The following is a 25,919-nucleotide window of genomic DNA, read 5'->3' as shown; positions in this document are numbered from 1 at the left end:
AAAAGGACTTCATGTCCCTTCTTCATTTTTTTTCTTCTAACCCCTCTCCCCCCGTGTCCCTGTCTGTCTTTCTGTCTCTAATTTGACCCCTCCACTATGTTCCCTGTCTGTGGATAGGTCACACTTGTAATTATGACAATCACACTGTCCCTCTCTCTCTGTCTGTTTTCTCTATATGCTAATGATAGGCTCTCTGTAATGTCTTGATGGCCAATTAAACCGTAAAAGTACATGAGCAGTTTCTTTTTATAGACGTCTTTGTTCCATAAGGTAAGTCAGGAATAACTTAAGAGACACCATATTGTTGCTGGAGAGACTGATCTTGATAAAACATTTTTACTCAACAGTTGAATAAATTAATGAAATCATTTTTGCATATTTATGCCACCTTTTAAAGAGCAAGAAGGCGGGTATCTATCCTCCCTACCAGGCACATGTATTTGGACTGGGTCTGGTCCCTTTAAGATTGGGGCTGTCTTTTAGAAAATGAGTCTATGCACTTTGATTTTCCATGGGTCTCTCAAGTGCAAAACATCAGGGTCTACATCAGGGTTTTCCCCCCAGACTTGACTGAGGACATTATCCTACTGATTTCACAGGCTGAGTGCTACTCCTCATGGCTGATCTTCCTGTGTGAAATTGATGGAGTTCCCCTTTGAAATTATTTCCAGTTTAAAATGTTTACACTATCTGCTGAGTAGAAAGATGTTAATTATCTTTTCAGACGAATAGTTACATGATTGGTGCAATTGTGCTTTAGTCATTTTACTTTTTTCTACTATTCCCTCTCAAACATTCATGATTTCATGATTTCATTCATTCACTGTTGGCCTATTTGCCCCCTAGTGGTTGTTATTGGACATCCCACTGTGTGCAGCTGATGCACTGACCACTGACTGACTGCTCTGTGGCACAGCTGGACATCCAGGAAGCTTCACATCAAACACACTCTGTGTCTTTGTTTCCTCTAGTCCTGATTGCGTGTTGTGACATGTTTATTATAATGTAAGTCCAGTGTGCGTGCATCACAGCTGACCATGCATAACATGGTCAACTGAAATGGGCGATGTCACAGTGAACCAGAGTCTTGCTTACCCAGTGTAACAAAGACACACAGGCACACAGTATAGGATTAACACACACATGAACTCATGCATCTTATCTTCAACTCATTACCCTGTGAATCATAAACAACACTGGCAGCACATGTGACACCTTAATGAACACAGAAGTCACAGAAAACCACACACACACTCGACTACACACTCAGAGTCATTATAAAACACACACGGAGAGACACTCACAAGTCCAGATACGACTTGTCATCCGTTGCGCAGCTGTTTTTTTGTACTTCTCTCTAATGTTGTGCGTGCGGACATCCATCACCTTGATGATATTTTAATGTCACATCCTCGGGCTGTCTCAATCTCTCCCCCTCTCTCACTTTTCCTCTCCCTCCCACACGTCGGCCATCACTTCATAAATAAACCCCCACATCATTAAGTAAACACGCACCAGCCTGTCACGGTGATAGATGGCCCTACACACACTCACAGACGTGCGCACACACACACACACACTCAGGCGGTGGTGGTCTGTGCGGGGTGCTTTATGCCCACAGGCAAAAGCCCCGATGGTTTTTTTGCGCCCACAGTCCTAATGAATGTGCACGTATTCATCTGTGAACTTGCAGTTGGAAAAACACCTCAGTGTTAGAAATAAATTTAAAGTTATTATCAGCAGCACATTTCCAAATGTGGTGGTAACACACTTAAAAATGTGTCTGCAGGCCCTCTGTGGTTAGATAGTGATATTTAGTTTTGTTTACTGGTGAGATTCGGTGGCGCCCACTATGCCCCAGTGACTGGCCATCACTGCTTTTACCTGACAAGTGCCTCCTCTTACCACACACCATCTACTGTGCACAATTCAAACTCGTTCACCGAAGACACACACTCACACAGAGCACAGGTGTAATGGATGCGCTGGCAGACTAGTCCCGCTGTGTGCCTACTGTTGGGGAAGCTGCCACAAAAGTAGTGTAGCCCAGCAGAAAGCTGCTTTCAAAGACAAGAGGGGGGGACCCGAGGGAGAAGAAAGGAAGAGAGGAATGAGGGAGCAAGTAAACGAGGGAGAGAATACGAGGGGAATAGGAAGCAGGGAAGGGGAGTGGCAGCGAGGCAGCCAGTGAGGAGAACAGAAAGTGAGAATGGGGGGAGAGGGAACATAGAGAGGACAAAAGAGAGAGAAACATGACAAAGCAACAGAGCAGAGTCGAAGCAAATAAGACTTAAAGAGGCGCCTTAGGGGGAAGATGGGAAGGATGAGAAATAGCACATTTAACAGGGGGAGCTGGATTGGCACGAGGAGGAGACAGATGGGATGGAGGAACTGACAGACACATGGAGGCATTGACATAAACGACTGAAGGAATGGAGCGGGGGAGGAAGAGAAAGAAGTGGTGGTAAAATGTAACTCAGGTGGTCTCAGACTGAAGCAAGCATCCATCCTGCTGGAGTGTCCTTGAGCATGACATTAAATCTCTACCTAAGGGGGCAAAGAGAGGGAAATTTCTCATTAGGGATTAGGGACAGTTTAATACTGGAAGTTTCATTTCCTTCATCAAGCTTTGTTTCTTTGTTTGCATCCTGTGTGTCCTTTCTCTCTTTGTCCTTCCACTCTGTGCTGTCTAGTTAATTAGAAACTTTATTCAAATAAACTGCTAAAAATGTAGATTTGTAAAGGAAATGACTTGGAGAGAGTGAGCATTGGAGGCCGAGATGCTAGTCTGTGCATATGGAGGAAGGTGAGAGAGAGGGAGCAGCTGGTCCGGGGGTGTTTCTCTGAAGGAGGCTGCACTAATGTTAGTCTAATGTTAGTGTTAATCAGGTTAGCATATGCCCTGTGTGTGTATGCGTGTGTGTGTAGATATGAGGTTTTACTGATGCACCTGCACCATTTTAATGAGCAACGAGAGAAGGATAACTGGCTAGCGCTCACCATCACTCAACATCGCTCTCTCTCTGTCTCCCTGACTTTATTCCTCTCTTACACACTTGCACAAATGCACACACACACACACACAATCCCCATGGGAAAAGCCGCATTTGAAGTACTTGGATCACCAAGCAAGTTGGATTAAGCCCTGCTTTCTATTTTTTCACAAACATGCTCGAAAATAGAAGTAAAATGTAGTCTGCACTGACTTAATACACACACACACAAACTACGCACAAACCAACATGCTCATGTGTGTGAACACCCGCACACACACACTTTATAACAGACTTTTAAGAGGTAACATACCACAAACACATAAAAACACACAATCCACAATCAAGCATGGAAAGGCAACATATACACACATGCACACACACACAGTCAGTCACCATCAAAGCGCTGTAAACCTCAGCTTTGGCCAAACTGAAGCTGTTTTCAGAGTTCATTTCTCTGCAGGAGGCTTCAGCCCAATCCATGCTGGCAGCACACACACACACACACACACACACACACACACACACACACTCACACGTAAAAAACTTTTTTGAGGAAAATCCCATAATTCAGTAATTACAAGAAAAGCAGTCTCCTGATCCTGGTTTCCTCCTGACCCCCTCTGAGATCACCCTCGCTCAGCACTCAGATGCAAAACACACATCCTAGACTTTCTGTCACACACACACACTCCCTTACCCACCAAACCTCGTGCAGCAGTCGAGGCCCGTGCTGATTAAAGGTCCCTGACTATCCGGACCGGGCTGAGCGCTATTCTGGCCCATCTAATTGCACAGGCCCCACCACAAGTTAGTGTTCGGATCATACACCCCAGAATAATCCTGAACAAGCTACTGTGACCAGCTACTGAAAAACAGGCTGCAGAGGAGGAAAATGACAGAGGAGGAATAAGGCAGGAGGTAGAGCTTACAGAGGACCGTTCTATGTTAATGTCGGGGTTAGGGCGATAATTATAAAATGAAACTCATGCTGCAAAGATTGTTCTTTCTTACAAGCCATTCAGTTTAGAATTCAGCCTTGCAAGCTCATTTCAGGTTACAGTATTTGCCAGTGAGGTGAGATAATTCCATGTTTTGCAATGCAAATTTAATTGAATTTTGTGCTAATACCTTTCAATGTTCCAGAATACTGCATTATCAGGAACTGATGCTTCATGAATATTCTGAAAACAAATTGATTTGCTTTTGAAACAGGTGAAATTACCACAAACTGTTATTATTGTTTGCTGATCAAAAACATGTATTACCACCCAGTATGTGTTGGAAATAATTCCAAAACAATTGCATACATCGGCCCATAAGCACAGCAGTGTGGACAATGGGTGCTTATATAGAGTTAGGGGTGTTAGTTTGAAATCAGTCAATGGAATCCAATCATGACTCAATTTCAGTGCATCAAAACATCCATAGAAACAGTCATCATTTTGTTAACAAGCAATACATCCACCAGCACTTTGGCTCTTCAGGAAGGCTGATATCATGCTGAAGTTGAGTATTTAGCCGTGTTTTGGTGTTCAGTAGTAGGAACATACTCAGCACATGGATGGACCAAAGAGTAGATTATGGTGAATATTTGGTCAAGGTTCAGGGACCACCACAGTCATCAAAAAGGTTAGGATAAGGCTGCAGGTTGCTGAGTCTGCCTTGCGTTTGGCCCTTAGCTGTTTCTCCAATCTTAGACTTGTTAGTTTGTAAAGTGTTTTGTCCTGGTCTTGTCTCAGTTTCAACCACTGGTTGTCAGTCAGCTTCCAGTCCCCCTTACAGAATCATGCCCTGTCATTCAGAAGTGGAAACAGTGCTGATTTTCCATTGTGCGTCTTTGACACGTAAGAACGTAGCATCGTAGTGTAGTCACATAATTTTATGGAAATATTTCTACACACTGCTAAAGAGTGTGGATACAAAGAGAACACAAATTCTTGCATAAGTTCAATTTTTGACCACCTATGTTGTTATACAGCATCTGCTCCTGGCCATTGGCTTTCATCTCATTGTTTTATTGAGCAGTTCCTTCACTGTCTCTAAAACACAGGCTCAGACACAGACTGAACTCTTGCTCGCACTCTTGGGAGACAAAGACAAGAGTGAACATCTCATTCCAGCATCATGTTTCTACCCACTGCTATCAAGAGTTTTCACACACATGTATAGCACCTTTCTCCCTCTTTTCTCTTTGCAAAGTCACAATGAGCGATTCCAGCCACGGACTCCTCCTCTCTGTCCTTGTCTCTCTGGCTCATCCCTGAGGCTCAACACACTCCTCTCCCTCTCCCCTCTCTTTTGTTTTAAGTCACTTCATTCCAATGCTGCACAGCAACCGGGTGAGATTTTTCTTTTTTTTTTTTTCCCCCTAACTCTTCTCCCTCCTCCCCATCTGGGCCGGCCAAGGCCTACAGGGACTTATTTGGTGTCTGTCTTTATCCCCACAGCTTGTCTCTGGCCTACGGGCAAACAGCAGAGTGTGATCTGTCTGCAAGTTGATAGAAATCTCCCATTCTCCTCCTCACTCGCACCCGCTCACACTTCAAAGCACGTCATCTGTGTTTGGATTGAAGAAGGGAGGGTTCGGTAGGGTAGTATACACGTGCATGTGTCTCTCCCTGCTGAGGTCTTACCAAAAATGTATGTAAGTTTTTGCATTTGCTACATAACCAACATTAGCATTAACAGCTGTTTACTTACCAAGAGCTTCAGCCATTGTTGTGTTGACGAGACAAGAGGTTTGAATGCTCTGGGCAGCGCTACTTCTTCATTGTCTCATTTTGGACACAGAGAAGGCTGGACGCTATAGTGACTCACTATAAAAAAATGGTACAATATCTTCACCATGAGAAGGAAAAGCAACAGAAGCTAAATCGAGTTACTACAGCAGGTGGAGGACTTGAAGACAATGGAATCTCATTAGCCATTAGACTTGGAGGCTAAATGGACTCTAAACAGGCCACTTCATCATCCAGAGAGGGAAACCCTGTGTGAGACAAACCTGGATATTTCCTCAAACTGACCCTTTAAATCCACCTCAGCTCACTCTGAGGTTCTGCAGTTGGCATGAGTTACATCAAAGCATCTGAAGGTCAAACAGATCAACCTCACAACATTTGCAGCAGGCCGTTGGAGGGCATGAGGAGCTGGATTCAGTCATCAAAGCCTCCGTCACGTGGTGGTGTCAACCCCCACATCCACAAATCTGTGAATAGAAGGAGGGGACAACAGAACACTGTTTAACCTGCGCTGTGGAGATGGAGCCATCGCAGACACATGACTTGAAAGAGCTGGAAGGGGTAGCTGTTGGAGGGTGTGATGACGTTTTTGCAGCATGTACTGTGTGTGTGGAAGACCCCAGCTCAAACATCAAGGCTGTGTTCAGGCTCATGCTCACACACACACACACACACACACACAGTATGACTGTATCACAGCTTCGTTAAAAAAAGAAAAAAAGAAAAAAGCTGAACACAACTCTCTCTTACTCACACACCCTATGACATACCTTTCAGGGCATCATGACTTGGAGAGGGAAGAACACACACACACACACACACACACACACACACACACACACTCACAGGGGTATTTGGATGTTATTTCAGTGAACAGTGGGGAGGCAAACAAACCCACAGAGGGAAAGAGGAACAGGGACACAGCCTCAGTAAATAAACAACACCCCATGGCCACTGCCATGGCCACACACATACACACACACAGACACACGTGGAACAGGTTTAGGATGCAAGTTGATTACAGATTGATGTGGTAACAAAATACACACATGTGCAGGTCAAAGGCAATTTTCTAGAAGATTTAAAAGCCACTAATTTAGTCTGACCCTTAATCAGAAGTTTGATTAACATCAAGCCTAATATACTATTAACAATCAGAATGACCTAATAAGAACACACATGCTTTATGTAACCACCCGAAGAGGAAAAGAGGAGCCCATTCAATGTGATATATCACTCTGAGGAGTGATATAAACCATCTAGTTCCAAAATGTTTGTGGCTAATAGCCACTTTCACTAAATCAAATACTCTCTTGGGCTGCAAACATATTTTTCTCTGTGTGTTTGTCAACTTGGAGCCCATGACATCAGTACATTTCCCAGAGAGTGTAAAAACATGCTTCTTGCTTGCACGCTTGCTCCAATACCTGTAAACACATTCAATTTATTTAGACTTCATATAAACAGTTTGAAAGTTTAATCCAGAGCAAATTTATACTCGGACAGATAAAGAGGTCTGCGTGCAGCCGCAGGAAGTGACAGAAATCAGTAATGTCATTGTGAGTCTTCTCAGCTAATGAGCTAAACATTCTCGTCACACTACCTGTTACACCCTCATAAGGGAAGATTAAACTGCACACACACACATCCCAGTCCAAGTCTGTATGCAACTGTATGTAAATGTAGAAAAAAAAGAAGCTCCTCTAAGGTCAAGAGTTGAGACCTAAACAAACACTAACAATGAAGACAATTACCAGCAGATTGGCCTATTACCAAAATAGACTACATTCCAGTCTGAGTGTGTGTAACCTTTGGTCTCCATGTGTGTGGGTGTGTGTGTGTGTGTGTGTGTACCATCTGCTGCTAACGAGCTCAGAGTGAGCAGGGTCCAGGTGTGGGAGTGTTTAGTGTACACTGGGGGGCAAGTGAGCCTCCTGTTTGAGATATACACACGCACACACAGCCTCCTAATACAGTATAATCCTGTGTGCCAACGGGCTAGACTTGACTAGCATGAAAGAGGTCCTTTGACCTTTCTGAGTTTTAGTTGGTTATTTGTTGGTAACTGTGCCAACAAGCTGGAGATCATTACAAATTCAGAATTTTGTTAAGAAACTTTCTAGTTTTAAAAAACACTGAGTCAAGCCAACGGCAATTTAACAAAGGCAAAATAGTCAAGTTTAATGACTGCACCTGAATCGAGTGATCAACCATACTGACTTTAAAATGAGTGATCGCTAAGAAAGTTAGAGTCGACAGAAGGTAATCCTCTTAACTGTCAATCTGCCCTCAGCCAGTGTTATGCTATTGTTTTCCAAAAGCTCTATTGTGCCTGCCTACACTAAAAAGCGTGGTCAAAATTTTAAGATGTAGCCACACTCTGTTTGAGTGAGGAAAACACCGGCTTTGTGTGGACTGAGGAAAAACAGAGAGAGAAAGGTGCATTTTCAGATTTAGCCATCTTAGTGTGGTTAAATTATTTTTCAGTAACTCTGCATGACAGTACCGGAGGGATGAGGGTGTCATCTATGCAACAGCTGCCTGCGACTCAACAGAATGCCAGTTTCTATGATATAACATATTTACTATATTTTCACTAACAAAAATAAGGATTGTATTGGATCTAAGTCAACTTTTTTTTTTACTTCAAATGTAACTTATGTGCTTGTAAACAAGCAGACTTGAATGTGAGTATGTGCGTGCATGTATGTGTGGGTGTGGTTTTTCCATATTTTGGCATTTCAAGTTCATACTCCCAGCTGTCAACAACTAGTGGCAGCAGTAGTTAGACTCTCAGTGCCTCACAGGTTCCTGCTATGGTTTGTTTTGCGTCCACCTACGCGCACACCGCATCTTTAACAAGTTCTCTGTCAGTTTCCCCTTCTCTGCCAGCTCAATTCTCTCCCTCTCTGTCTATCTGTTCCCTCTCTCCTCCCATGGGGGAGTCAGCAAAATCTCATCACAGTGATTTGTAGGGAGGAGGAGGGGGGAGGATGGATATCGGGCGTGTTCCACCTCATCGTGCCAGGGCATGGGGGTGAGGGTGCCAACAGGAGGTGGGCATGGGGTGCCAAGCAGAGGCTCCACACTGAGACACATGCTTAATTAGCATCCAAGATGGATGGAGGGGGGGAAGAAAAGGATGGATGGATGCAGGGGAGGAATAGATGGCAGTACAGGAGGCTAATTATGCCGTTTGAAAAGAGATGGCGGAGGAAAGCGGTTTGGAAAAGGCGAATCTGAGCATCTCAGTCACAGGATGAAAGCGCTGCTCAGGCATTGTGTCAAAGCACTTGGACTCTCATTTGAGGCTTATTGTATATATGAGCATCACAAATTTACAGCAAAGCCAAAAGTGCTCCAAGAAATTCATTTCCTGAGCTCCGGCAATACTTTCTGATGAATGCGACAGCTGTGCTGCTAGAGTTGATTGGTGTGCGAGTGTGTGTGTGTGTTGTGTTCCAATGCTTATCATCTGGCACTGTCAAGGCATAGCTTTCTAATTTGGAAAAATGGAAAAGTGACTTTCTGCTCATTCACACTCACACACGCGCCAACCATTCTGTCAGAGCGTTTGTCAGCTGCTGAATTGCAGCGTACGCAATGACTCCACAAAATTATACGCTTTATAAGAAAGATTGTTCTGATATGTTAAAGCTCATTTGCTTTCCCTGATGAGGAGGCACTGAGAGGCAGCCTGAAGATCTGCTGATTTTGAAAGGTTTGGGTTTAAATTACACACAAAATGCATGCACATGCACACAACCACACTGATCTCCAAGTTTAACAAAAGTCTTTTAGTTTTAGAGTTTTACCACCTGACACTCATGAGAAATAGGAAATTCCCCGTCATGTGTGTGTGTGTGTGTGGATGTGTTGTGGTCTGGCATGAAGTCCAAAGAGAATCTGGCTTTCTGTCAGCTACTGTCTGCACAACACATTAACTTTTCCACTGATAACCACACACACTCACATACTCGTATTGTAGATATACACAGCACTGTACCGATTTCACCAGGTCCACGATGGGGGACGTGAACTTGCGTGCGGTGTGCGAGGAATAGCAAAGCGCGTGTCAACGCTCTCCACCTTCCGTAGCTGTGAAGCCGAGGCTCTTTGCTCGCTGACCGCCTCCTCTGAAGTCTGACTGCTGCTTTTTCACTCCAACCTGGATGAATTTCATATTGCTGTTTTACCAGTTGCCATGGTGAGACTGAGACTTGTTTTGTGTGTTTGTTTACTCGTGTGTGTGTGTGTGTGTGTGTGAGAGCCACAGCAGTATTTCAAGGCATATCATCTGGCACTAACGCTGGCTGTCTAATTTGGGGAAATGGGCTTCCGCCTGAAAAGCATCCATATGACAGACATCCTTGATGTATGTGTGTGTGAGTTAATAAAGGGATCATCCAGACCAGTGGCTGCAGGCTATTATGTTAATACAATCAAAAGACAAATAATTTCACTCATTTTATCTAAACACACATTTCCTCCTTTCCTCATCATTCGCCTCCTCTCTCTTCTTTCTTCCCCACTTCCTGCACAGAAGATGTATTATCCCTTGTTCAGCACACACACACACACACACACACAGAGAAGGTCTTCCACCTGAGTCCCAGCTCCTTGCTGAGACTAATGCCCCCTTTACCTCACATTATGCATCTCTTTGCATAATGTCCCCAACGTAACACACTGCCATCCAAAGATGGAGCATTCACTTCCCGACATCATATTAAACCTGCACACAAAGACTCACATGCCCTCCCGGACTACCATAATATTAACATACACACACACACACACACACACACACACACACACACTAATAGGCACAAAGCCACTTCAGTGAATAGAGCAGCAGCCTTGCCCGAGTCATGGCTCTGATGTGCTTTCACTTCCTGGCTCCCATTCAGAGACATTAGAGCTCCCTACATTACAGAGACATGCTAATGATATCTGGTAATGTGCCACTGCTACATTGACATGCAGAATGAGTTTGAACTCATACATACATGAAAAACAGAGCAATAGACTGGTCCTGCATGAAGTCATTTAGACTCTTTATGGTGTGTGTGATATTTAATGTGTGTGTTTGTGGGGTTGTGTCACTTTGATAGCCTGGATCAAACGCATGACCGTTTGCCTCTTTAGATTTCCATGTGTGTCTCTGTCAAACCTGTGATTGCTTGTTTATGTACACATGCACATCAGTTATTGTACGTGCGGCTGCTGGTGTGTATTTGACCAACGTTCTGGTGTGTGCACGCTACGCTACAGCGGTGAATTGTGTGTTTGACCGATGAAATGTCCATTGAGTAAACAGCCTGTGTTTGTATGTGAAAACTCAGAGCCCAGAACCCAGATTACAGATAATTGAAACTGTATGCTCTCTCCCTCTCTGTCTTCCCCCCGCCTCCCCTCCTCTTCTGCCTTCGGGGGATAACTTGTTTAAACCCCCTTGTATTGTGTGAACTTCAGACCATGCCCACACTTGTGCAACTAAGTCTAAAACCACATCTTTTTCTCTGCATTTTGACCATCAATCCACATTAAATCAGTGTTTTCCACACCACAAAATGATGCTTTTTGAAAAGTGGATAGATCTGAAAACACTGATAAAATGCTGCCTTTTGAAAAAAATGGCATATATCTACACAAACAGCAGAAATGTTAAGAACTTTATTTTCCACCTGTGGCAGTTAGAACTGGTTAGTGAGCATCATTAATGAGCAAAATGAATCACTGTTTTGTATTAATGCAGTTGTTTGATGATGGAAACAGAAGGTTGATGCCATTAAGAACACCACACTCACAGATGGGCGTCAAATCTAATCTTAGTGAGGTATTAGATCACCAAGAGCCTCCAGAACAGCCTCAGTCCTCCTTCATGTGCCAGTTAAAATGAGAGTACGAGGTGACACAATAGAGGTTTATCCTGCTGAGACCAAGCTGGGTAACCTGGCTGTGACTGTCCACCTCCTCTAGTACATGATGCCTGTAATCCACAGTTGTGTTTGCCAACAGAAGAAGGGCAAAGAAGAAGAGATTTAACTGGTTGTCTGCTACTTTTGGCATTTCATGTAAAATGCCCAGTTGTTGTCAGCATTCCCAGATATGTTCACCCCAGTGTGGACATGGCTTTAATCAATCACTTCCTGGTGTGTGTGTGTGTGTGTGTGTGTGTGCCCAAAACCCACTCTAAATGTAATTCTTTTCATATGACTTGTGTGTTTGCATGAACTGTACATACACATGTGCATTGGAGGGGGCTCAGCACTTAAATGTGGTTGCATGTGTTTATGTTACCACATGTGGGGCATTCCATGACTTCTCCCTGTCGTGTTTTTTGTTTCCACTGAAACCACAAGGCTGCACACAAACACATACATGCTTTAAATACTTTATGTAGTATTTCAAGACTAAACATTACTGAGGTTAAACATATAGCCTGGGGACATGTGTGGCCTCCAACATAAGTTCTAGCTGCTGGAATAGGCCAAAATGAGCTTGTCTCTTTCGTCAAATCTCTACCTGAGTGACCTCCAGTGAGGGAGGTATGACTTCAGTGCCTTGCTCAAGGGTGTTTTGACTGAACTTCAGACTTTTTTAGGCTATATCCTTACATTCCTTCTGCTGTGCCTCCTCACAGATGGCACCAAGAGGAGCTGAATACCGACCTGCGCACCGCTACGAAGAGACAGACCGCCAGTACCACACACAGCCCAGGTGAGGCCGCCGCTTGCGTGCACGCGCACATGCATGTGCTTTATTCTTCAGTATGGGAAATGAAGGGATAACTTCTTGCCACTCCCTCCCTTTGTGTGTACCCCCACTTTCATAAGCACACACACACACACACACACACACACACACACGGCACAGACTAATCCTCTTTGGAGCTTATAATTAAATCTGGAGTGTTTGCCTTGGGAGTGTCTACTCATCCCAGGAACAGGAGTGATCAGCTCTCCGGAGAGCAGGGGCACAGGCAGGAGGATCTCACATACACGCTCACACACACGCTCACACACACATGCACGTACAGGGGAGGGTTTGCTCTTATGAAGGATGTATAACCTCTAGCGTGGGTTTAATGGAACTGCACATTTCTTTTGTTTGTTTAAATGTTCGCTCTTCATATTGCACACTTAGACTTCTTCTGTTTTCATAAGTCTTTCACAGCAGTGCTACAGCACATACAACCATACCAGAATATTCACAGTTTTGCGCGTGTGAGTGTGTGTACGCACATGCCGAGCAAAGCATTTTTTTATGATGTTCGCGCCCCAACAGCTAAGTGGAGCGTGGAGTGGCGTGGTGCGAGGAAAGTGAGAGGAGGAGAATGAGGAAAAGAGGGGACACCGGGATGGAGAGGAGGGGAGTGAGAAAAAGAGAACAGTCATTTCACGGGTTATTGCCCCTCCTGATATGACAGGCACCAGGGAGCGCAGACATCGACTCTGGCTCAGGGGGGACGAGACGTTCAGAGAATCTGGGAGAGAGAAGAAGGGAGAAGGAGGGACACAACAAAGCAGCAGAGGGACAGAGAGATTAGCCAACTGTAACTGAGACAAACCCAAATGGAGACAAGCCAGGCTGAGGGAGACTTAGATGATCATTGACAGCTCAGTCCAAACTGTGCAGTATTATTTATACAGTACAGCAACAGGGGGAAAAAAGTAATTCCACATACTTATCAAAACTTTCTCCATAATGAAACTGAAGCGTGTCCGTAAAATTGAAAACCTTCCCATCCTCTCAGACTGGCAGAAATGAACATTGCATTAGGCATTTTAGCTGGAATTTGTCAACAATGATTTTGTGATTTACCCTCTGAAATGTGAGGATTTAATATCATTTAATGTCATCTCTATATTATTGATCAGACAGCACGAGAAATCTAGTCATTTAAAGGAGCAATTTGTAAGTTTTGCTCTTGCTACATAGCCAGTGTTAGCATTAACAGCTGTTCACTTCTTTGTTTTACGTCATCGTAAATCAAATATGCCAGACAAATCGCACAATTTGACGATGTCACCTTGAGCTCTGGGACATAATGATTGGCATTTTTTCTCTTTTCTGACATTTTATAGAACAATAGGAAAAATAATCAGCGGATCAACTGCTAATGACAATCATCATTATTGCAGCCCTGCTGCAATCTCAGTACATTTCCAATGCTTAAACTGCGTATATCTGCATATTTAAAGGCTTTTATTAACACAAGTATCTTCGTGTTTCTGCTGGATTATAGATAAGAAACCATTTAAAAAAGACAATTCATCTTTAAACTATATAGGATGTCAGCAGATTTTGGCTGTAATACTGGACTATGGTATTAGTAATGACCGCTCAAATGTTCTAGATTTATGCAAAACATCCAAGTGGTAGCCACCATATTCTCTGTCTTATACATTTGGGAGTGAAGATGGCAAGTTAGGTTCAAATAATGTTCATTACCTCAAGAAATATTCTCATTGTTATTTAACTGTTGTTCATCTCCTCTTTGAAGTATTTTTAGTCCCAGGACCCATAGGATATCATCTGTTTGAAATGCATATGGTACAGTTAACATGCTTCTGGAGACATTTGCCTCAGCAAAAGAGTAAAAGCAAGAGCAACAAAAGGCAGAGGGAAAGTGCCAGATAGAGTGTGAACACTATTCAAACTCACATGTTTGTGTTCTTGTTTCTGATTTTTCTGTAAAGATAAATCTCGACTCCTCAGTCCCCAAAACTCCTCCGACTCCCCCTAGCATAAATACAGAGGCGAGAGGAGGAGGGGACGCAAATATATTCCGGGAATTTATTTTTTTTTTTTGCAACGAGCAGAGGGGAAAAAAAAACAGGAGAAAAAGAGAGAGCAGACACAGCAGTGAATTGAATGCATTTTTCAAAGTGGAGCTGAACTTTGTGCAAAATCCCCCCGGGGGCCGCCATTATTGAAAGCCATTTCCTCTCAAAATGAGTGCGGCTCCACCATTGGCCTGGCTCTCATTAGCATACATTTGGCCTGCCTTTGTGTGGAGCCGGCTGGGGCTGCAGCTGGAGGGGTGGGAGTGAAGGAGGTGAGTGTGTGCGTGTGTGAGTGCCTGTGTATGTGCATGGATATTACAGGAGATGTAGCAAAGCATCTCACAGATGGGAGCATATGGAGAGAGAGTAGAGGAGAGGTAAGAGAAGGATGGGGATAAAATGGAGGCAGAATCAAGACATCCACGCAAGCATTTAAATATTTTTCAATATTTCAAGTGTCATATTGTGCATTATAGCTTCCCTAATGAAACCACACAAGCATGGTCTATTAAATTTGTGGTTTTCAAAGACTGTGAAAACAAAGAATTGACCAGCAAGCCAGCATTTGCCCTGTTACCATCTTACTTTCTTCACTGTATTGAAAAACATTTCATTTCACAATCCTGCAGCCCAGATTGTGGGCTCATTATATAAAGATCTTTCTGGATGTAGCTATTCCCACCTCTCAAATCAAGAGTTTCTTTGGACCTGGAGGAGCGGCTGCCAGAGTTGCAGGGCTGATGGAAAGAAAGTGGACCTCAGTCTGGGACATAGCGCCGACGGGCTACTGCACGGCAGCCAACAAGAGAGGCTGAAGTCTGGGAAAGAGGATTTGGAAAGAGGGCTGAAAGTGGCAGCGTCGAGAGGTTTGCCCCAGGGAGGGTGATAGTGCAACTTTGGCTCTTACCTCCTTCTCTCCATTGGCCATTAATGCTGGGGTGCAGCTCAGCCTCCAGACAGGCTCTATGCTTGGGGACACACACAAATGTGCGCGCACACAGGGCCATATGGAGAATATTAACATCATTACCAATTCAAAGCAGCAGGTCATGGGCGCGGCGACCCAGCCTCAGGTTATCCAATCAGAGCACCCCCTGACCTACTTCCCCAAGGTGATTGGATTAGGGGGCCGGGTTGGCGCGGCAACGTTGCTGGCCGGGGCTGATAATTGGCTGATTAATGTGCAGCCGATGGCCAGTGAGTCAGGGAGCACAGGGCTCCAACTGAGGGGGCCACACTGGCTTCATGAAGCCCCTGTCACATCTGGACAATGGAAATGAGAAAGACATGAGAGAGCGCGTGTTTACGCGTGGTAATGGTCTTCACGGGTCCATTTGGTTCCTCGTAACCAAGAATTGAGATGGGACACGGGTCCAAATTATATTCAGACTAAGTGGGCTGGGTCCTAGGTCTGGCAGTAGGTGGATCCAAGCAGATTGGTTCTGATCACATGTTTCAAAAGTTTGGACTTGTGAAGCCCTCTAGCACTCCTGTGTGTGCACTCCATCACCCTAAGGAGCCTCTCGGGTTTGTCATTTGAGGGGCAACTGAACACTTTGTGTTCTTGTCAAGCGCTCTCTGCCCCTCCTTAAAAAACAGAAGGCGACTTCTTGATTGTCCTCGGCATGTTGAGTACCCTCTGGTTTGTTAGGAAAGTGTCCCTTAAGGACTCCTCATCTGACCTTCCTGAAAAGTGCCCACCCTTCACACACTCCCTACACTTTACAGCCACTTGGTTTTCTTCACCACGTCTCTGCACATGAACCTTTTCACCCCAGTTGTGTCTGCTCGGGCCCTAATGAGCCACGTCCAGACCGGACACACCTAGCAAAACTGAATAGGAAACAATAAATGACTCTGCCCCCCCTTGAGTGAAAGCAATCTGTTGATTAGAATAGGATGAATAAACATGGAAAGATGAGAGGAATATTAAAAATGAAAAACCCTTCTAAAATGCTCATATTTACTCTGTCATTTCTGCTTCACTGTCTGATTCTGTCAACTGGAAATAAGCTCCCCAAATTTCACTCCTACCTCGCACGGTTGGACGGCCATATTTATTGCAAAGGTCCGTTATCATTTTAGCGCAGTAATATTGTTAAGCTCTGTAGTTTGGAGCTCTCGATGAATTTGGATGGCTTTTTCAAGGTCAGTGGAGAAATCATATTTTCGCTGTATTCACCCTGTGTTTATTAAAGCACAATCCTGCTTCTCACAGCTTCACAAGTGATCAACTGTCCCCCCCACACACTCCTCCACCCACTGCTGTCCAGCTGTCGAATGATTCACTTTAAACTCACCCAATTCAGTTAGAGTTATTGTCTCCGTAACTCATTTAATTTCTGGGATCCTGGGGATTTTTTCTTTCACTATAGTTTTTCAACATTTGCCCCATAACAGCTGGTGATGTCTTTCCAGGACCCAACGTGATTGGTTTAAAAGGTGATGTGACCTCCCGCCCCTCCTCTTTTATTGTTAAATAAGCAAACCAAGAGCATCTGAAGCAATGTGCGGATTATTTTGTTTGATTTCCCGAGAGGTGCTGTGACCCTTTTCTTATTTGCGGGTCCTTTATGAAGGAACAGCCCCCCCGTCGGTGCGCGGAGGCAGCAATGTTTGTCCAGCTAACGGTGTTTGTGCTCAGACACAGGAGAATGTAATGGAATCAGCAGTAGGAAATGAAAAGGCTTTAGCCAGCTCTGTCACATGCACAGCTGAGGCACCAGTGGCTCTACCTGTTTACAATAACTTCTCCTTTTCTGTTCTCTGCATTTTTCCCCCTGATTCCATCAATCCTTTTGTCTGCATTTTTCTGTCGCTTCAGTTTATATCTCTCTTACGTCTCTTTGCATCTCGTCTTGCTCGCCGTCTTCCCCCCTTCCTCTCCATCCCTCTCTTTCTCTCTCTCTCACAGTCTCTCAGGTCTGTGTATGGGAAAATGAAATCATCGCTTTATAAATAAACCATAAGATATACACTTTGAGGCTGCGGCGCTCCCTGTGAGCTCAGCAAGAAATACAAAGACTGTCGTGTACAAGTCTACGTGACATCCAGTCCACAAATGCAGATGGACGGGCAGCTCAGTGGAGGAGTCGCAGGAGTCACCGTGAATTCAAATGCTCTCTTCTTTGCTCAGAATACAATAGAAAAGAATGGGCATACAGTGAACTTAATTTGAACTGCAAGAACCTCTGAGCCTAAAAGTTTCTGCATTTAGTGAAACAGGAATTCCATCTGTTTCCGTCATTAACTGTTACTTTACTGCTTTCCCCCCTGCATATCTCTGTTACATGATCACTCTCCCTCTTGGAGTATTGTCCAAAAGGGAAACCTCACCTTTTTCTTCCTTACTACTGCTGCATGGACTTCAGGTGACTCAGAAAAACAACTTTTTGTTTGTTTAATGGAAATTTTGTACAAATCACCAGAATAGAATGAAAAAAGAGGTTGAAGAGTTGAATAAATAGTTATTGATAGTCGTCTGAAGCATGGCATCACAATGATGATGAATGAGTCGTTAAATGTTCCTATGAGCTTTATGAGAAAATACCTATTTTTAGTTTACATCCAGACTGTTTGCCCCGGTGCCTCCCGTCTCTCCTCACCTTCTCATTTCGAACCCAAAGCGCCCATGTCGCAGTCGGACCCACGGCTACCTGCCACTGATACTGTACACATTCCCTGTCACTGCTGGGTATATAGTAGCAGAGAGTGTAAACACAAGCCCATTTAGATGAGGCATGTGCGTCTTAGGTGAGAGCCAATTTCCACCGCTGTTGTTGACATAGGCTGGTTTGATTAGCGGAGCTGCCTCCACGGCCAGGGCCAGAGTGGCTAATGGTTTCCTCTGCTGTGGAGCCAGCCAGGCCTGGTCTGTGTCTGTAGCACTCAGCTAGCACAGCACCATTAGAGCTATGACTTGTGTGTGATGTGTGTGGAGAGTTTGGACACGGATGAATTTAGAGAATCTGGAGAATGCATCATCCACTAATGAATATGTCAACTTGCTAAATATACTGTATTACATCTTTTAAATAAACATTTTTTAAAATAATTGATGACTACACAGTATCAAGCTATTTTTTTGTAGCACCACTGGTACCTCTGCAAATTATGACACATTAAACATTTTACTCAGACAAGTATGTGCACACATGCAGATGGATGTCTGTGTGCGTGGGAGCGTTTAACAGTGAGGTGCAGCAGCTGTTTTTTGCCGAGCAATTAATGCATTTTGCATGCAATGTGTGTCTGTTTGCCGTCAGTGGGCTAACAGGTGAGCACATAACTGGCAGATGTGCTTACATATGCATCTGTATGTTCTCTTCATCATTTGCAATCAGAACATTAATAAATTGAATGTGCTAATGTCATTTAGGGGAGTGCAGTTAAGTGTCGGAATATTTGGACTATTTTTTTATGCATGTGTGAGAACAAAAGAGGAAAAATATACATCTTTAAAATTTAAACAGAACACAGAGCAGTTAATTAGCAGTAAGTAAAGAATAATATATACAGTATAATGCAATTGGCTGCCTCCACATCTCCTGATTAATGCTTCATTTAATTTCATTGTTTATGTTTTCCTCCATTTAAGAGTTTAAAAAGTAATATGGAAAAGTACATAGATTAATATGGTCTGCCTATACTTTAACACTCTATTGCTTCAAAATTAAAGCACATTGCAAAAGCACACACACACATATTCAATGACAGTCTGCTAAACACACAGAAAATATTACTCATTCAGTGCTAACACATGGCTTTAAATCCCCCGATATAGCATTTATAATCAGTATATAAACATTTGATAACTTAATAACACACTATAATGTAATTGTAAATGCTTATTATAGTATTTGTACGTAATATTGGGGAATTCAAACTAAATGTTTAATTGGCCTTTTTATCTATAGTTTTAAAGATCTACATGTAAAATCTGTGAATAAAACAAATGTCACAGTGTACACAAGGGTGCTGTTTTTCCAGTTTAATCACATTCTGTCTTCCGGAGCGTGTGTGTGTGTGTGTGTTCCTGTCTAATGTAGACACATGGTTGTTTTCCAGCTGTTTAGTGTAAAGCACTTATGAGGGCTGAGGGTATTTGGGGAACCAGGATAGTGAGTGTGGGGGTCTAATAAGCAATTTGGGGGGGGGGCTAATTTCCTCCTTCCGTTTCCTAGGGGCAGGTGCAGCATAACCCTCCTCCCAACCCCATCTCCCACGCTATCACCATACACCCAAATTCCTCACTGTCATAAGGCGGAAGCTGCATCTAAATGGCAACACACACACATGCACTCCCCAGATGGAATCACACACACACACTTTTCTTTCACTGCTGAGTATGTAATCATATACACTCCCAACACACATTCACATGCATACAAATATGGAAGTAATATTCAGGTTGTTATTTGCATTCACCACACACACACACACACACACTCACACTTTCAGAGGGTGGCTGGGAGTGTGGTATATGGTGCTGATGTTCTGGAAGTGTGAGTCAGATGTATTACATGGCGTGTCATTACAGCTTTCCACTCTGGTTCGGTCCCTGTGGTTCACATCACACCCTGCGCTGCTGCTCCATATAGACCTCAGAGGGATAGATGAGCGTCTGCATCTGTCTCACTGCCTCTCTCCCACTAAACAGGGCTCATCTTTTTTTTCCTTCTCTGCCTCTCACTTGCTCAAATTGAACAATGTATGTGAAGAAACGCACCTAGTGGCATGTTATCTGTAAATTATCTCCTCCAGTAATGTCATACCTACTGTCACTCCCATATCTGTGACTTCAAATTATATTCTTATTAATAATAGCTCTATTACAATATCACTAGTACATTAAATAACACCATAGAGGAAAAGGCATCCTACCAAGTATCAATTCATTCTTGAGAGTCCTTCCATTTTTTTTCCCATTCCTTCCAACCTGTTTATTTGTCTCAACATTGCTCATGGGCACGTCTAATTTGCATTTGATTATTTTTTTTATAAATTTGATTGTTTTATTTTGACATTTCAAAACTGTGCGTAAAACTCATTTGACAGCTGAATGCAAACATACCTACTGTCTACATGTCTCTCGTTGTCATAAGGTCTTTTCAAACTAGATTAGTGGCGGCGGCGCGGCTCCTTTAATTGTCATCACCGACGGCGAGCGACATTTTAATCCGGCAGGAATCTGCCATGTTTGTCATGTTTTTTTGTACGTCAAAAGTAACAGCTCCCCCCCAGTATGTTGGAAACTGTGCAGTGCTTTTAGTGGCAGGCAGGTAAACTGGCACACGACGTGATTTTTAACATCTAGGTTAATAAATTGAAAAACTCCATTCTGTCCATTCTTTGTCCTTTCCTTTTTGTCTTTTGTTACTTTAATATCCTCGTGTTCCTCCTGCTCATTCCTCCTCTCTTTCCCATGCTCATAGAGTACACAAGCTCGCTGATGAAGTTACGTAAGTTACCAAGTAAACAGAGATCTCATTCTGACACTTACAATATACAAACACGGCTATGCACTCTACTCTGGCTCGCCCTCTAACTCACAGAGGCACTCAATACTGGAAATGTTTTATTTGTAACCGCCAAATTAAAATCATGATTTATGTAAAATTCAAGCGGACATTCAACTCGCTTTCAGGGAAATTTCAGGTTCGCAAAGCCCAGAGGGCACGCACACACACACACATACACATACACATACACAGAGAGTAAACACATTCACCTCCCTCCATCTTCCAACCAGGCTGAAGCCAGCTGTGTGACCCCAAGATGAGGAACTCCCCGTGGGTCACTGAGGCCCACGGACCCCCTAATCCCCTCAGCTGCTTGTCCGGACACACACATACAAACGCCATACTCTCATGTGGTTGCCTGCTGTCGTGCCATTACCCTCAATATCACAGAACTACTAGGACATTCACTCCCCCGCTTCTCTTCCCACAAACTGACATTTAGACTGTCAGACACTCGCCTCCCTGTAGAAACATAAGTACTCCCATATGAGGCAACCCCACAACCTATACACAGCTACTAGACTAAGGCTGCTTTGCCAGGTCATGCCAGGGTTAAAGGTCAACCAGACCTTAGTATCATGCTACTAAAGGAATTTATCCCACTTCATTTAACCCTTGGTTTCACACCCTAAATTGGGCAAATGCACCTAAGCCTGGTGATTATTATACTGGGGAAGCTAACAAAGAGGAGGATACATTTAAATAAGAGAGTGCATGAACAGATATTAAAGGGCGAGGTCACAAAGGGGATGGAGAAGGCACGGAAGATGAATATTCAAGTGGAAAAGATGTGCAAATTGAACATACAGCAGAGAGGGGAAAATGAGAAGAGCGATGACAGAAGAAAGGGGAAGGTGGGCGGAGGTTCCTGTCTGTTTGGGTGGCCCTGAGTAGGGCTTAGGACCCAGGTGTTCCCCCTCCTCTATCCCTATATCACCCCATCCCTCTTTCTTTCCTTCTCTTTGCCTCCCCTGGCGGCCTTCACCATTTAGTCTGGATTAATGAGGAGGTTGACCTTCGTCTCTCTCGCTAGCTCTTTCCACTCCTGGCTGAGCTTTACAGGGAGGAATATATTGTTTTTACCCAGACTCCCTCCACATCTGCTTCTGTGCCCTAACGTCTTCATTTCACATGAAATCCCTTTCTCAGATTCCTCTTCTCTTTTTTTGTTTTTCTGCCTCCTCAACCCATTTTCCTCCTTATCTCAAGTCTTGGCAGTGCGTGTGTGTACGGCTATCTGTGTGTGCAACTCCATCTTTCCTTGCTCTGCTGACTGACAAGGCAACGCTGTTCATTCTTGGGACCACCTGTGTATCCTGTCCCCACCGCTCTGTTTGGGTGGTCAGGCTGCTCTACACACTGATATCTGGGACACACACACACATTTAGAAGTCCACATCACCACAGTCCATGAATACCCTCAAGGGAAGTCTGCTTATGCACAGCACAAACACACACACACAACCAAGCTGTGTGCGACCTAATCTGCGGTGAGTGAGTCATTCTAATTGGCCAGTCAACAGGTGCTGAGCTCGACTCGGGGGACTGGACAGAGGAGACGCACGGATATGATTGCAGAACAAGGGAGAGGCTATAAGCTCAAGGCTTCTGTGTAATAACTACAGTGGGAGCCATTGTTGAAGGGTGGGAAGCAAATGTCTAAATCTGTTTGCCACTTTCTGCTGCTGATTGATGTAGCATTATAGCGATTTGAACCACAGCCAGTTACGCATTTGCTGTTTAGGCCTCGTTCTAACCAACAATAGCATTGCATCAGAAAATATGCATTTACATACACTCGAATAACCAGATTGCTGTCTGCTTTTTGTGGTAATCTGATTTCTTCTAAGTTATGTATACGAGAAAGCCATTTTCTGTAATGGGTAGGAAAATGGAGAAACCTGATTTCCACAGCTCAGGGAAAGCTGATTTCTTGACACACAGTTAGGTTTCTGAGTAGCTGTTTACCCATAAACATTTACATGACAGTAAAGATTTCATGAAAGGAAAGATCATTACATGTCGCCTTCTTATTTTCAATATAATGTAATTCAAAGCCTGCTGGATAGACAACTGTTCCAAGTATAATGAGGAAGCACATCCGTAATACACCCAAAATGCAAAGTGTACATTGTGCTCTGTACTCTCTGGCACGCCCTGTACTGTCTTGTGCATGTATTTATTATGTCGTATGTATCAGAATTGTAAGTTATGTGGTTGTATTCTATTTTTAAGGTGCCTTTTTAAACACGATAGTGACTTGTTTGTTTGTTTGGAAGTGGGCATGCTTAGTTTTATGAGACGGAAGACACTTCGTGCCAAAAGTTATCATTTATGATGCTGACTAGGCTCTTGCAGATCACCACTTTTAAAAATAGGCGAGTTTCCCTTACAGCTAGGCCAATGAAGACCTGACTTTCAGATTTGCTTACTCGCTCTAGCTCAGACTTGTGTGTCACTCAGCACTGGAAACAGCACATAAGATGGAAAACATTTGAATGGGCCTGTGAAAGGTGAGCAGCCCTCCCTGTTCTTTTCTCCCCTCTCTCTCACTCTCTCTCTCTCTCTTTCTCTCCAGGTTCCCCCTCTCTTCCAGTCTGTCCCTCTCTCCCTCTCTCTTTCTCCTTCCGTCACCCTGAGGCCCGCGTGTCGCCTTACCCAGGGGTTTAGCCCCCTAATCACCCAAAGCTAGTGGGAGGGAACCGGAGACTTCCAGCTGGCTGCCTCGTTACTGCAGACCCCCTGGACACACACACACACATTCCTACACACACACACACTAGCTAAACACACACACGACCTGATATATGCTTACCGAGGCATTTGGTGTTATCTCTTGGCATCTCTCCATCCACGTCCCCCCCACAACTCGATCCTGCCAAGGCCACAGCCTCACCACGTAAACTGAATAACAGGAGGAGGCTTACTGCAAGGGAGAGCCAAATCTCTGGCACGTCCTCTACTCCAAACCAGTCTAAACCAGTATCAAATATTGTCTTCAGCTATACTTTCAAGTATACATATATACAAGTGTGATTGTGTGTGTAACTTAACCAGTGATGTCTTTATTATGAGACAGTTCTACAGGCGTGCAAAAGGCTAAAGCTAGTAGCCAATAATTGCTATTTTCTAATTTCTCACCTTTCTCTTTTAGGAGGGATCCGTACGATTACCCCACCCACTCCAGGCCAGTGCCAAGAGAGTCAGCCCCCTACCCTGGCCGTGTACCGCTCCCCCAGTCGGGCACCCAGTCCCAGCAGATGTCCACCCATCCACGCTACTACCCTTCTTCTCCCCATGCAGGACAGCAGCACCGCACAGCTGTAAGGCAGGACGTCCCCCCTTCCCCCACCGCGGGCCACAGGGGGCGCCACTACTACGAAGCCGTCGGGGGGCGAGCTGACGGCTACCGAGACGCCAGCCCCGGCCGCTTCGCCAGCCCGGAGAGGTACCCCGCTGCCAGGGAGCGCTATACCAGCCCTGAGCGGTACAACTACAGAGACGAAAGACAGCCAGACCCAAGACGGAAGAACCCAGCGATAGGTGCGGTATGAAAGGTAGTCCCCCCATCCAACCTCTAGAAAGAGGTGAACCTAGCTGCCAGCGTGGATAAGTGTGAGTTCACCATCATAATTTATTTGATCAGGACCCTGAAGGTAAGAAGTGACAAGCTGAGAGGCTAAAATAGGGCTTATTTTCAGAACCATCTGGTCATAGCTGTCGTCACAGGCCAAGGCAGATTTAACAAGCATTAAGAACTCATACTTGGGTGTACATATATAATACACATGTTTGCAACTGCTTGTATATATTTGCAAATGTGTCGATATACACGCTTACAGATTATACTAAGTGGATCTTATTTTGACATATCATGTAGAAATTGAATTAAATTAAGGGAAATTAAATTAATTATATAAATATATAGATTAAACTTAGTGCCATATGTTGTATAGAATCAACTCTACTCCAGCAAACAGAGCATGAAGGCAGTGCTGACTAGCATTTTGCACAAGCTGATCAAACTGAAGGAAATAAAGAGGGATCACCTTGACCGGCCAGACTGTGATAACAGATGAGACACGGGAAGCTGAAGTCGACAAACAGGAAAAGGAAGCAACACTTTTTGTCCTTGATGTTTTGTCGCTTGAACTTCCTTTACATCCTGCTATCACACTTTGGGGGGGTTTTGTATTTTTGCCTTTGATTATTTGGATGTGGATTTACTGTATATTTTATAGCCATATGAATTTATTGCAATATATGGTATCTGTGCTATTTTTGTGATGCTTCAAATAAAATGTATCCATCTTGATCCGCACACACTCTAAAATCTTCAAACACCGTGCAGCTAATTTAGAGTTTAATAATATTATCCTTTAATATATCATTGCTAAAAGTCACTGCACTGAAATTCATTAAATGTGTCAATGGTGGTTTGAGTTAAACATGCTGTCAAATACGTGCATGAATTTTTTTTTTTACACAAATATTTTGCATTAAATGTTTTGAAATTCTCATCCTGTGCAGCACTAAATCGTTTCATCCTATTTCTGTCTCGTTTAACCAATTAGTCTGACTCGGCATATTTCAAATATCCAGTCAAACTATGACAACACCATGACTCATCACTTTAAAAATTCATTACAATATTCAGCTTAATTTCTCTGAGCACAATCTCCAGATAAATTTGCCCTGTGAGATGACTGATAAGAGTAGCCAGCGTTCTGATAATGACTAAATCATCTTCAACAATTAGAGTCAGGGAAATCTCCACTAGAAAATGATTACTGCCCAATTTGCTCTCAGAAATAAAGATGGCACTGATTGGTGAAATTAGACTTGAAATGGGGAATAATTAGAGTGTGGAGA

At 43.8% G+C, this 25,919-nt stretch overlaps 1 protein-coding gene across 2 annotated transcripts in view; it reads left to right on the top strand.

Moving 5' to 3' along the window:
• pard3ba (par-3 family cell polarity regulator beta a) overlaps positions 1-25,567 on the top strand; it is a 141,709-nt gene extending 116,142 nt beyond the window's left edge. For both annotated transcript variants that reach the window (XM_018660981.2, XM_018660980.2), the window contains exons 23-24: positions 12,381-12,457; positions 24,202-25,567. In XM_018660981.2, coding sequence (XP_018516497.1) covers positions 12,381-12,457; positions 24,202-24,601 — 477 coding nt within the window. In that variant the 3' untranslated portion in view covers positions 24,602-25,567. The remainder of the gene's footprint in view (positions 1-12,380; positions 12,458-24,201) is intronic.
• Positions 25,568-25,919: the final 352 nt, after the last annotated feature.

The sequence above is a fragment of the Lates calcarifer genome, linkage group LG7_2 (genome assembly GCF_001640805.2).
Source record: "Lates calcarifer isolate ASB-BC8 linkage group LG7_2, TLL_Latcal_v3, whole genome shotgun sequence".
In the NCBI taxonomy this organism is placed as follows: domain Eukaryota; kingdom Metazoa; phylum Chordata; class Actinopteri; family Centropomidae; genus Lates; species Lates calcarifer.
Note: the sequence above shows the minus strand (reverse complement) of the source record. Positions and strands in the feature narration are given on the sequence as shown.